Below are 14,500 nucleotides of genomic sequence, written 5' to 3' on the forward strand. Positions count from 1 at the left end.
ATTTATAGGAAGTATTTTGTAAGGGTAGATTGTTCCCAGAGACCCTTCAATATCAGAATAAGCAGGCTTGAGTTCATGCAGAAGACAGTGAACTCTCAGCAGTGTTAGAAAGAAATTTATACTAGCAGAAGAATGTGTGATAGATGAAATGGGGTTGGGGACAGTGAGATTAATAGTATCTGAATTAGGATAGTGGTTGTAGGGGTTTTGTTGTTGTTGTTGTTGTTTGCGGTACGCGGCCCTCTCACTGTTGTGGCCTCTCCTGTTGCGGAGCACAGGCTCCAGACGCGCAGGCTCAGTGGCCGTGGCTCACGGGCCTAGCCGCTCCGCGGCATGTGGGATCTTCCTGGACCAGGGCACGAGCCTGCGTCCCCTGCATCGGCAGGCGGACTCTCAACCACTGCGCCACCAGGGAAGCCCTGTTGTAGGGATTTTTAAGACACTTTACTCAGTCATCTCAAATGATATCTAATAATTGAAGGATAGTGACCTTAGCAGAAGGTATGGTGAATTAACAGAGGCATAATATCATCTAAGCTCTGACTTGAGAGAAACTAAGCTCTAACTTAGATCTGATACAGCGTCTCCCATCATGAACCCTTATAAGTTGGCATTGGCAGATTTCGTCACCTAAAACTTCCTGGATGAAGTCCTTTAAGGTGGTTGTTAATATTTGAGTGGCTTCCCATTTTGACCAATTTCCCCTCCTTCCGTCCCTCCCTCCTGCCCTTCAATAAATAATTATGGCTCACATCTTACAGTCTTGTTCTAAAGATAGACCTTAAAAAGATGAATCCGTAAAATGCAATAATTGCTATAACAGAAAGTGCTGTGGAAAGCATCTGTTTCAGACTAGATCTTTCTGAGGAAGTGATGTTTGGGATGAGAACTAAAGGATGAACTGGGAGCCAGCCACATAAAGAGTGGGAGCAAAAGCATTTCACTTAGAGGGCACTGTCTGTGCAAAGGCCTGAGAAATTTTGTTATGTTTTTATAGATGGTACCTCTTTTATGGTTCATAGTAGCAAAGATTTGGACTAAAACTCAGGCCTCCTGAGTTCTAGTCCCATGCTTTTTTGCTAGAAATTATGATAAAATAGAGTGGTATTTCTTTGTTTTAAAAAAAAAATGACTTCATTCTTTCGGCCAAGTGTCTTTTAAGGTACTTCATTCACCTCCCAGGAAGGAAGTGTTGCAGGTCATTTAAATAAATTAACAGTTTAGATCATTCATTTTGTGTATTAAGACTGGAGATTAAGTCCAGGGAGAGATGATAAAAACAAGTACAAAAAGTTAAATAATGACATGAAATGTTAAGTAACCATATTAAAGGTTTCTATAAAGCATTATATTATTTAATTTTATTCTTAATCCTTTGAGCAGTTCAGTAATCACTTACTGATTGCCTGCCATGTGCCAGGCACTAAGTTCTCAGGATACAAACACAAAGATGAGTAAGAGTCTGCTTTAAACTTATTTAGCATTTCGTTTTCTAACCTCATCCCTTGAGGTTCAAACCTAGATTACAAGTTAACCAATACTGGTAACATTTTTATACTTCTCAAATGATTTTCGTGTACATCTTCACGTGAGCCTCACATAACAACGAATTAGGGCAATGAAACTTCATTCAGTTCAGGGTGTGAGTGTGGAGCTTATTTAGTTAGTAGTAGTCATGGAATTTGAAATCACGTCCTGATTTCACATTTTCTGTTGGTTCCCTTACACCATTTCTACCTCCATGATCTCTCTCTTTTAAAAATTGAGATAGGATATAACATTTCATAAGTTTAAGGTGTAGGACGTGTTTATTTGATATATTTATGTATTTCAATACAACCTCCATGATCTCTCGACCCTTAATATCTGAACCACCAAAACAACTTATCGTTTCTCCAAACTTACTCTTTCTTGACTTTTCCCTCTCATCTTATCTGCTATTACCCTTCCATCACACTTCAGCCAGAGTAAATTTGCTGTCTTCTCAGGGGGCAAAACTCTTCTTTTTATGTCTTTGCCTTTAGGACCAAAAGTTTGGATTACAGCAATCTCCCAACCTTTGTTCCTCTTCCCTTTGTTCTTTAATAGATCAAATTCAGGGTTTTATACTAATTTGCCTTCCTTAATAAGCCAGAATGGATCATATATATAAAGAAGGGATTTTAGAGCTAGTTTCCCCCTCCAGCCCTAGAATTTCAAGAGATGTCAGTTCTCATGCAAATTCATACCCCCCTCCCATGAGTTAGTTTACTTAGTATTTTCTGTAACACCTGGATCATATTTAGTTAATGATAGTTAAACTGTTAGTTTGACTTGCTCAGACATATTTTCCTCCTTACTAGACCATGGTCCTTAAGTCTGTCTCTGGAGATTTTACAGAAGAGGACAATTATTGAATGGTTTAATAATTTCCATGATACTCCTTTTTCTCCTTGCTCTCCTGGCTATGGGGATAAGTAGTTGCGTTCTTGCTGTTTTTGTTTGTCCCATACACCTCGTGCACTTGATTTTCCTCCTACTACTCCAGCTAAAGGACATGAAGCCAGAGTAGTTGTTTGTTTTCTATTTTCCATTTCTAGCAGTAATGGTAAGAAAACTCAGAGCAGGTAAAAATCACTATTTTAGTTAAATTTAAAATGATTGCCTTTGAGATAGAGTTTGAAGTAGAAGAATCTTCATCTGTTTTCACTTTAAAGGTAATAATTACTTGATACCTATTTTCACTAGTGTACATTGAAGCCTATTATGATAACAACAAATTTACATCAAGGTAATATAATGAAATTAATGAAAATTATTTTTTTATTTTGGATTACTTTTTTTCTTATACAAGTGAACCTAGTACTGAATTGGAACTGCACAAAGAGTGTTTTGAAGCACAGTAACCCAGGTGGAAACAAACATGCTGTATTTTGGTTTTGGTGTTTTTTTTGTTTGTTTGTCTGTTTGTTTGTATTTTTGCCTGCATTGGGTCTTCGTTGCTGCGTGCGGGCTTTCTCTAGCTGTGGCAAGTGGTGGCTACTCTTCATTGCAGTGCGCGCAGGCTTCTCATTGCGGTGGCTTCTCTTGTTGCAGAGCACAGGCTCTAGGCGCATGGGCTCAGGAGTTGCGGCGCACGGGCTCTAGGGCACACGGGCTTCAGTAGTTGTGGCGCATGGGCTTAGTTGCTCCGTGGCATGTGGCATCTTCCCGGATCAGGCATCAAACCCATGTCCCCTCCATTGGCAGGTGGATTCTTAACCACTGCGCCATCAGGGAAGTCCCTTTTTTTTTTTTTTTTATTACAGTAATTACTTTATCCTCACTGTCTATTAAATAGATTGTATGTAACAAAAACAGGAAAAATTAAGAGTTGAGTTCATTGTTTTAATTAAGCAGTAACTGGTTTTGTTTTAATTAAGCAGTAACTGGTTTTGGATAAGTTACATTTAGCATCCCAATTAAAATTCTATTCTTCTCCATGTTTTATTACATTTTTCATTTTTACTTTAAATTTGCAATGTTTAAAATTCAATAAGATGTTAAGAGATAAGCCAGAAATGTAGACTATTACAGAAGCCTAGGAGATTTAGTTAATCTGACCTAGATGTTGTTTTGATGATTGAGATTTATTTTTGAAAACAGTTATCAATTTCAGAATGAAGCACACAGCTGCCGTATAAGTCAGTTGTCCTGCCAGTGACAGGCAGATTAATCAGCCACAAAAAGGAAGAGTTTGCCATAAAAGTTGTGCTAGTCAGATCATTGGCATTTGGATGAGACATAATATTGAAAGTTATAAGTGAATGTAGCTCTTGGATTTTGCCATGTTCTAAAGAGGATTATCTAGTATTTTTTCAAGGGCTTTTTGTATACATTTGATGTTGGCTTCATTTTCAATGTAATGCATGTGAAACAAAACAGATAATGTGAGAAAATCCTTGAGTAGAAATTGGGTACAAATGTAAATATTAATGATGTTTGAGAATATATATCAACAGTTAATTTATTCAACATTTATTTCGTGTATCGCAAAATGTGGGTACTTGCACAGTTAGAATGAGAACACTTATACAACTTCTTCTGTACCAATTTTTCTGTCATTCTCCCAAAACTCTGAGATGTTAGTTCTTGTGTCAGTTTTTAATTTAACATTGTACAATACTATTTTTTAAAATTTATTTATTTAATTTATTTTTGACTGCATTGGGTCTTCATTACTGTGCACAAGCTTTCTCTAGTTGCAGCGAGTGGGGGCTATTCTTCGTTGTGGTGTGCGGGCTTCTCATTGCGGTGGCTTCTCTTGTTGCGGAGCACGGGCTCTAGGTGCATAGGCTTCAGTAGTTATAGCACGCGGGCTCAGTAGTTGTGGTGTGCGGGCTCTAGAGCGCAGCCTCAGTAGTTGTGGTGCACGGGCCTAGTTGCTCTGCGGCATGTGGGATCTTCCCGGACCAGGGCTCAAACCCATGTCCCGTGCCTTAGCAGGCGGATTCTTAACCACTGCACCACCAGGGAAGTCCCTACAATACTATTTTTAAGAAATAAAAAGTAATGAGGGGGCTTCCCTGGTGGCACAGTGGTTGAGAGTCCGCCTGCCGATGCAGGGGACACGGGTTCGTGCTCCAGTCCGGGAAGATCCCACATGCCGCGGAGCGGCTGGGCCCGTGAGCCGTGGCCGCTGAGCCTGCGCATCTGGAGCCCGTGCTCCGCAACAGGAGAGGCCACAACAGTGAGAGGCCCGCGTACCACACACACAAAAAAAAGTAATGAGGACTTATAAATAAGAGATCAGATGTGAGGGTTGCCTGGTGTCGTCCACAAAACTGAGTGGAGAAAGCAGTAAATGTACGTCCTCTGGACTGGAGCAGCCAGGGTAATGAGTATGTTGTTTTCTTATCATAATGCTGGGAAATGTAGTATTTAATAGGGAAGCCCTATTACAGATGATGAAAATACTGGAAGTAGAGTGACAGATCCTTGGAATTATATGTGAAGTGGTTTGTCTTTTATTTCAGTATCCAAAATTGTAAAGTAATTGTTTTGAAGCCAGAGTTATTGACTAAACCTTAGTAATTCCTAATTGAGGCTATAACACACATCTCAATTACTGAAATAAACTAAGACTATGAACTAATTTTAAGTACTTAGCTTGTTTTTAGTACTTAGCTCTTTAAACGTTTAGTTTTAGATACTAGGCAAATGTGTGGTAATCAATACTTTTATCACTGATTTTTACAAAGCATGTTTCTTTAAAAGCCATTGGTTTTATCATTGTGACAATTGTTAATAAGTCAACATAACATATTAATAGTTTTTGCTTCCTGAATCTATTGGGATCTCTGAAGTTGTGTGTGTGTGTTTAATTTGACATATTTTGGAGTTTTTTAGTCCATCATTTCAAGGTTTGTTTTTGAGCTACAGAAAGCTTAGCCATTTTTAATAATTAAAGATTTATGGAATGAAAATTGACCTACAAAGTAATGTTTTGAAATAACCCGAATCTTCTAGACACTGGTTAAGTATAGGTTGTTCTAATCCTAAAGGTCTTTGATAACTGTGGGATTAAGTTATAGGTTTCTTTTAGTATATACATTTGGCAGGGAGGAAGCAGGGTCATTAGAAGGAAAACTATTTGTCTTTGAGGGAAAATTAACATTTAGCTAAAGCCTTACCTGTGTGCTGTATGATTATTTTATTTTACAGACTCCAGGCATTAGAGCTCGGCCCACAAGACTTCAGTGGTTTTGTGATAGATGTATTGCAAGTAATCAGGTTTGTGTTTAATTTCTGGTCTCACTCACCTAAAACTGTGAGTAGAAAGCAAGTGTCCTACATGTCCTGTGAGCGTTTGGGGAGTTCAGGTGATGCAGCATTGCTTATCTTGGTTGTTTTCCAAATAAGCAATAGCTTAATTCTGGTTTCTGAGGTCCAGTGGAATCCCTAAAAATTTTAACTTTGGCTCTGAAGATTTTAGCTTGCTTCATTCTACTTGTTGGTTTGAGCAAGCTAATGTTGTTTCTTTGGCAATTTAAATCTGCTTCAGTCGTTAGTGACCAGAGGAGTCACTTGATGGGAGCCCATTGGAGTTTCTACTTTACCTCTACTCCAGCACAGATATCTGTTCACATCCTGCCAAGAAAAAGCCACAGGGAAAGAGGAGTTTAAAGTTTGGGTGGAGGAATATTCCTATGAACAAATATAGATATACTCACTGAGTCCTCCACCCTAAATATCTTTGAATTCTACAGAATACTCCTTTGTGGAGGTTCCCTCAACTAGATAATTATTCATGTGTGTTATTGACTCCAAAGTGTCCTTTAGCTCTTTAACTTAACATTTAAAAAAAATTATGATAAAATACATATAACATCAAGTTTATCATTTTAGCTATTTTTAAGTGTACAGTTTAGTGGCATTAAGTACATTTACGAAGTTGTGCTCAGTCCTTTAACTTTTGAAGTGAAGTTAATCTGCCCTTTGGGTAAAGTTAATTTGAAGGATTATTCAACTGTGATTTGTCAACTATAAAATGTCCTTTACACAATCTAGATCCATCTGTTAATCTTATTTTTAAGGTTGAAACTCTAGAGAAATTAGTGGAGCTGACACAGAAGCTATTTGAGTGTGATAGAGACCAGCTATACTACAGTCTGCTAAAACTATACAGTAAGTAAGCTGACTATTCCTCGTGTTTTCATTTTGAGACATTTATTCTATGGAAGGCAGTGGCCAGAAAGGAATATCAGGCTGTGAGGAAGCTCTAGGGGTTGTCAAATGTGGAGTCTTAAACAGAGGCTCACGTAGAGGCCAGATTGAATTTTCTCACAAAATGTTATATTGTATCACTAGACACCCTACAATCTTCATAATTTCTGATGTTCTTGCTGCAATAATGAGAAGGTGAGAAAAATCTTCATCAGAGACACAGAATTTAATAGGAGTTTTTGAGGAGAGACTATTCTTTGTTTTCTTTTAATTTAATTTCTTTAGTAGATTTATTAGTCACTTCTATGAATAAGTAATCATTGACATGTTCATGTATATAGATCTTTTTCCAGAAAAATGCATATTGATGTACAAACTCATTGCTGAACAATTACTTTTTAAAATGTGATTGTATTATAATACAGTTTTGACTCAGTTCTATATTAAAAATGTTTTTCTACATTTTTTCACCTACAAATGGCTACATTGAACAGATATACTAGAATTTACTTAGCCAGTCTCCTACTGCTAGACAAGTGAATAGATTTCAGTTTTCCATATTATAAAATAACACTGCATTAGTCATCTTTGCATCTAATCTTCGTTAACACCCTTGTTTCCCTAGGCTGAATTTGTGTTTTTATTAAGGGTTAAAACTGATGAACTTTTCTGAAACGTTTGACCTCTATTGTCAAACAGTACTTACTCTAGGACTGTGCAGTCTCTTAGGGTATTTGGGTAGAGAGGAACAATACTTAGAATAGTCAGTGACCTTTCTTCCTTCCTTTCCTTCCTTCTTTTTCTTCATAGATATTTGATCTAGATTTCTTCTTCTCTTTTTCTTTTGGGAAGTTTTCCTTCACCAAACACAGACAGCAATGAATAAGGTGATTTTATTTGTCTTTTTGAACTTGGGTTTATTGTCATTGGAAGCTTTGTCTTACATCTTGATGGTGTATGTAAAATAAGACTTGCTGTAAAATTTACATTTCATTTGTTGGTTGCATTGACATACCACAACGTAATTCTTAAAACTTTGGCTTGAATATGATCAGATTCTGGCACACAATGCTCAGGCTGTTGTTGAATGTATAGAATTTAAAAACTTAGGTTTTAGGTATTTAGTCCTTAATTAGTGGATTATAACCTGTATTTGAGTGCTGATTCTCCCTCCTTCCCCTGCTTTTTCTTACTTTTGAAGAACTGTTTCTTGCTTAAATTCTAATTTTATGCAAACTAAAAAAAAATACTAAACTTATATGTCCAGATGAATCTCAGCCTTTAAAATCATCCCCATAAGAAGACTATATAAACTTCCGTTCAGAAATACTCTGAAGCCCTTACTGTGCTAGCCGTTGAGGTAGGCACTGCAGATAGAAAGGTAGTGCTCTTCAGAAGAGTTAGACCTGAACCAACACTGAGAATACCTTGGGGTGAAAGAACAGCTGTAAGGATGCATGAGGTACAGCGGTAGTCCAGGGAAGGATGAGAGGCAGCCAGCCTTACGGACTTCCTTCTCCTCTGCAGATGACCTTTTGCTGTTGCTTTTTTAAAAAGAAAGAAAAGAAAAAACAACTTTGAAGTTCATCTTAAAATTTCCTTTAGGGATAAGCAGGAACTCATAAATAAACTCTGAGGTTTATTACCCTTTTCTTTTCTTTAATCCCCTCTATCTGTTCTGATGGACACCCCGCTTCCAGCTCTGTATTTGAGCCAATAGTCTGAGGCGCTCTCCTCTCCTTAGCTGAGGAGCCTCTGAGGCTGAGGTAACATGAGGGTGGCCTCTCATGGAACTGGAAGCTGGAGGAATCATTATAGGGAAGTATACTTTTTAACCCAGTTTGTTTACTTCCCAACTTCTATACGGCTATAAATCAATAATGTGGTTGTGATAACCCTGATCCTTCCCTTTCTGAAGAAAAAGCAAGGTTTCTCCTCCTGAGACCTGGCCCCCTCTGTGTTACCCTCTGACTTGGACCACTACTTAAATATGTTAAATAAAGCACTGTGGACTCAATTTATTTGAAAAGGAACATACAGTATGGAATGACATATGAAATGTGGCCCTGTAACACATGAAAAAAATCCATGTTTTAGATTGTGGATTTCTGAGAAAATGATTTGTTTCACCTATTGGAATTTTTTATGAGCTCATTCTTTTTCATGATGTAATTTTCACCCTTGAAAGGAGTTCATTTAATTATTTGGGTTTATTTGTTAAAGAGCAGTTTTGCTTGTTTATTTTAAAACAGTACCTTTCACACAGGTATACACACTTATTTTGTTGTGAGTTACAACATACTACAGAAACATGTACAAGACAAAGATACATTGCTCCATGGTTTATGACAGCAGCATCCATATGACTATAATCTAGATTAAGGAATAGTAAATGTAACTCTTTTCATCCCTTTAAATACTAGCTGACCTAAACCTGTTTTCATTTTCTACTTGTTCCATATAATATGATGTTCATAGGTGGTCTGTTACAAGAATCAGCCGTAATTCAAACTTCAGTTCTATCCTTTCTAATACATTTTGACCTTTCATTGTGATAGTCTTGTAAAATTAGTTCCTAAACATTACATGAATGAAACAACTCCCTCACCTGCATATGTACTATTATTTCTAAATGACAATACTATAAGGAATATTTTATTTCTAAATGACAGTATTTTCACCTTCTTAACCATTTTCTTATATTTGAAACACTTCAGTTTCTTTACATATACAAAGTAAAGATAGTTTATTCTTTGTATACATACAGTACTCTAGCCAAAACTAAAGCTGTCTTACATTCATAATTTTGTAATAAAAATTCTTTGAATCTGTTTTTAAAACCCCAACATTTAAAACCTGAGCATTTATCCTAAGAAGTTATTTATGTGCTATTTTCTTCAGGTACTTATGACCACTGACATTTCTTTTTACACTGTGTGGTCTTTTCCCCCCCTCCAGTATTATACAAATACAACATGAATATATTCTAAATTACTGAAGATTCAAGCAGTACAGTAGTGTACAGAGCAAAATTTGGAAATGTCATTGTGCGTCCACACCTTAGAGTTCACTTGTCAGTGTCCATCCTTCCAATTAATTCTCTCTACATTTCTATCCATGTATTTTTTTTACATATACACCTATTATTTTGATTGTTTAATGCTCTACATGTTTCATGCTCTGTGTTCTGTGGCTTTTTAAAAATTATTATGAAATAAATTCACAGGAAAAGATATATACTTGCTTTTTCTCCTCTTTTTTCTTTTAATTAATTTATTTATTGATGACTGTGTTGGGTCTTTGCTGCGCGCGGGCTTTTCTCTAGTTGTGGCGAGCGGGGGCTACTCTTCGTTGCAGTGTGTGGGCTTCTCATTGCGGTGGCTCCTCTTGTTGTGGAGCACGGACTCTAGGCGCACGGGCTCTCTAGAGTGCAGGCTCAGTAGTTGTGGCGCACGGGCTTAGTTGCTCGGTGGCACGTGGGATCTTCCTGGACCAGGTCTCGAACCCGTGTCACCTGCATTGGCAGGCGGATTCTCAACCACTGCGCTACTGAGAAGCCCTGCCTTTTCTCCCTTTAATTACCAGCTTCAAGTGCTGGTGTCCCTGGAACCTCCTAAGTTGATCATTAAAATTTTTTTTAATGAGTTTATTAATTTTTTTTTGTATATTTGTTTTTCAGTTTGTCGCAGCCATTATTCTTTTGGGTGCTCAAATTGTCCCATCTTTGGCCACTGGGAACCCCGTCGCATCAGCTCCTGTGTCATTTGACACACCTCATTAGTTTGTTGTGTTTTTTTTCCTGAAATACCTTTTTTTTTTTTTTTTTTTGCGGTAGGCGGGCCTCTCACTGTTGTGGCCTCTCCCGTTGCGGAGCACAGGCTCCTGACACACAGGCTCAGCGGCCATGGCTCACGGGCCCAGCCGCTCCGCGGCATGTGGGATCTTCCTGGACCAGGGCACGAACCTGTGTCCCCTGCATCAGCAGGCGGACTCTCAACCACTGCGCCACCAGGGAAGCCCGAAATACCTTTTAAAAAAAAAAAATTTTTTTTTAACATCTTTATTGGAGTATAATTGCTTTACTTTGTTGTGTTAGCTGTATAACAAAGTGAATCAGCTATACGTGTACATATATCCCCATATCCCCTCCCTCTTGTGTCTCCCTCCCACCCTCCCTATCCCAACCCTTCTAGGTGGTCACAAAGCACAGAGCTGATCTCCCTGTGCTATGCAGCTGCTTCCCACTAGCTATCTATTTTACATCTGGTAGTGTATATATGTCACTGCCACTCTCTCCCCCTCCCCATCTCCTCAAGTCCATTCTCTACGTCTGCGTCTTTATTCCTGTCCTGCCCCTAGGTTCTTCAGAACCTTTTTTTTTTTTTTTTTTTTTTTTTTTTAGATTCCATATATATCTGTTAGCATGCAGTATTTGTTTTTCTCTTTCTGATTTACTTCACTCTGTATGACCGACTCTAGGCCCATCCACCTCACTATAAATAACTCCATTTCGTTTCTTTTTATGGCTGAGTAATATTCCATTGTATATATGTGCCCCATCTTCTTTATCCATTCATCTGTCGATGGACACTTAAGTTCCTTCCATATCCTGGCTATTGTAAATAGTGCTTCAATGAACATTGTGGTGCATGACTCTTTTTGAATTATGGTTTTCTCAGGGTATATGCCGAGTAGTGGGATTGCTGGGTCATAACCCCATTAGTCTTTGAGAGGTCCTTATTTTCAGGCCAAACAAGACCATCCAGGCTTACGTGGCATAATTCCTGTCCCAAACCTGGAGTCCTTATTTTAGAGGGGAATGATATTTAGAGACCATTATCAGGTGATTGACACATGGGGAATTTAGAAATTGCCCCATCCTATCAGTAATATGTAAAAATTTATCAGCTTTGTAATTAAAATCCTGATCTCTAGAAATCTTCATCTCTTAGTTTAAATACCATAGAAACCCCATGTGAAGTGCCAGCTGTTGTTACACACTGGTCAGATAGCCATAAATGAAGCCCCATAACTATGTCTGTTCCTGTAAAATTCACTGATAGTGTCAAAAATCTTTGGTTTTATAGCTTAAGAGTTCTCAAATCATTTAGTAGTCAGCGCTCTTGTTCTTTAAAGAGGACACGGTGAGTTCCAGGAAAGTGATGGAATTATTGAGGGAGTGTCCATTCCCTGGTCACAGCCCAGGTTTGTGGCTGTTTGATTCTTCAAATAACAAGTATGATTGTTGTTGTCTTGGTTGAAGGAATTTTAAGCCCCAGAGGGATACTATGAAAGAAAGGCATGGCCCTTCTGTGCCTTCGTGAGAGCACGGCTGCAGATTTTGGCACTGACTAGTTTGATTGCCTCAAATTTTTGTTATGTATTCTGTGATCCAGGTACATTTCCAAGATTTTTTTTTCAAAAAAAAAAAAGTGTCTATATCCCAGTTGTTTTATGCTGTATGCACTGTCTAGTTCTCACCTGTATTTTGAAAAAATTTTCTTGTTACAAGCTGCTAGTCCATTTGAATAGGTGCATCTCTGTTATATCTTGTCCTCCCAAAGTAGAAGCTTTTCATATAGTTTGTGCTTTTTTAAAAAGAATTACCTTCCCAGAGTTCTTTCAGTCTGAAGGCAGAGTTGTACCTCATCTACCTCTTCACATAACATAATAGTTATGTTAGCTTAAAAATTAATCTCTTTAAAAAACACCTTAAGCAGGGCTGTTCCCAGCGCTTGGAAATCTTCCCTGTGTCCCCCACAGTCCATAGTACTCTTTGGCACAGAACAAAAGTGGTTCCCCTTTCCCCTTCTACAGAATTACAGATTTGGGGGCTTGGGTTTTTGTTTTTAATTTATTTAATCAAATAAACTAAAGTGTATTTGATAACCTTTATGTATAAAGTTTTATACATTAACATACTTGAAAAATTACTCTTGAATTTTACATTACATGAGAACATTTTAATGAAGGAAAAGCATAATTATCTTATGAGAGTCTTGCTTTGAAAATTGATTGTAAATTTAATAAGGGTTTTATATTAGGCTGATTTTTATTGTCAGAGTATGTATAAAATCACTCTGAACTTTAGGTTAATTTCTACTGTTTGGGCCACCTTTCAGCATATTCCTTATGAAAGTTTGGGCTGCAATCTTTGTATGACCCCTGGGAAATACTCTGCTTGTTATCTTTTTCTTTATTGCAGGTTTCTGATGGAGTGTGAATGTGTTTTGTTTTTGTTCTTTGAGTTTTTTACTGCCAGGAGTCAGTTATCAAAAAGCTTAGCTTTTCAGTTTTAGGGTGGGAGGGAAATCTAGGAAAATTCCATGTGTTTTAGTATTTTGGTATTTTTGAGAAACAAATCTACTCATGTTTTCTGGAACATTTGTGTCCTGAAACACACCCTCTTCCTGGAGCTGACCATACACCATTAAGATATTCCTTATTCATATTAGCAAATTTTTTTAAAAAGGCCACATTTAAAACAGTACTTCTTTGTGCCTAATAGGTATATTGAATTTATTGTCATAAGACATTTTTCGTATTTTGCTTTAGTTTTTCACAAGCAGAAATGGCTTGATCTTTTCTTTTTTCAAAACCCGTTAGAATGTTTAAAAATAAGTTCTTGATTCTTAAGTCTTTGCTATTTGTGAAGACTAGGTTACCACATAGAAGGAACTAGATATTTCATTATGAAGGAAGCTGCCTATTTCTTTCCAGTAAACTTCCTGTGATCTTACTTAGTCTGAGGGCATTATCAGAAATCTATTACACACTGAATAGAAATTCTTCAAGTTGACAGAAGAGACAGAATTCTCCCTACTTAACTAAGGGAAAAAGGTTTGTTGATTTGTCACTTTTGACAAAAATCATACATTTGCACACTTTCAATCATTTTAGACCTTCAGCTGTGTACTGTACTGTATATGTGTATCCCATCGTCTTTCCAAGGTCTACTGGTCATAGTTGAATTGTTACCTGTTTCTGATTTTGATTTTAACAGTGGGCAATTTCTCAGTTACTTTAAAAAGGTAAACTTTGTATCAACATGATTTTCAAAGTTCTTAATAAAGTGTGGATTTTTTTTCTATTTTTTAATAGGTAAGTAATTTCTATGGTTTAAAATTCAAAAGATACAAAAAGGTATACAGAAAGAAGTCTTCTTACCTTTGGTCCACAATCACCCTGGTCCTTTCCCTGGAGGCAATGTTTGGAATACTTCCTTTAGCATCAAATAAAAATAGTTCTAAATATTGTCATGAATTCTATTGAGTACGTTCATTAATTTCTGCTTATTTTTACAGAAGTGAATGGTGACTGGCAAAGAGCTGATGCTGTCTGGAATAAAATGCAAGAAGAAAATATTATTCCTCGTGGAAGGACATTAAGGTTATTAGCGGAAATCCTTAGGAACAGTAACCAAGAGGTTCCATTTGACGTACCTGAGGTAATTTGTTTTTAACTGTAAGCATAACAGATTTTGTTGTTTGTCTATAACTTTAGGTTATAGATTAGCCCAGCTTTACAATGAAAAGGTCACTGTTGTGTTTACCACTTTTTGTTTAATTGAATAATTTTATTTTTAAGTTGTGGTATGAGGATGAAAAACATTCCCTGACTTCATCACCCTCACCTGTAGAAGTTAGTCTCCAGAAAGAGCTATTGAATGCCTGCCACAGGAAGAAAGACAAAGGTAAACGTGTACACTGGGGTCTTCTTTCTGATAGCAACATGGGATCTAAGCCCAGCAAATCATTAGTGATCTCGGGTAGAGATGGAACTTAAATTGTATATATTAATTATTTTCTTTCATTTT

The 14,500-nt window shown here is 37.3% G+C and overlaps 1 protein-coding gene across 2 annotated transcripts in view; it reads left to right on the forward strand.

Annotated features, from left to right (window-relative positions):
* The window catches only part of LRPPRC (leucine rich pentatricopeptide repeat containing), a 104,420-nt gene that overhangs the window by 66,016 nt on the left and 23,904 nt on the right, over positions 1 to 14,500 (forward strand). For both annotated transcript variants that reach the window (XM_033419163.2, XM_004265006.4), the window contains exons 26-29: positions 5,683 to 5,751; positions 6,555 to 6,645; positions 13,989 to 14,131; positions 14,272 to 14,377. In XM_033419163.2, the coding sequence (XP_033275054.1) occupies positions 5,683 to 5,751; positions 6,555 to 6,645; positions 13,989 to 14,131; positions 14,272 to 14,377 (409 nt within the window). The remainder of the gene's footprint in view (positions 1 to 5,682; positions 5,752 to 6,554; positions 6,646 to 13,988; positions 14,132 to 14,271; positions 14,378 to 14,500) is intronic.

This window comes from Orcinus orca, chromosome 13 (assembly GCF_937001465.1).
Source record: "Orcinus orca chromosome 13, mOrcOrc1.1, whole genome shotgun sequence".
In the NCBI taxonomy this organism is placed as follows: Eukaryota; Metazoa; Chordata; class Mammalia; order Artiodactyla; family Delphinidae; genus Orcinus; species Orcinus orca.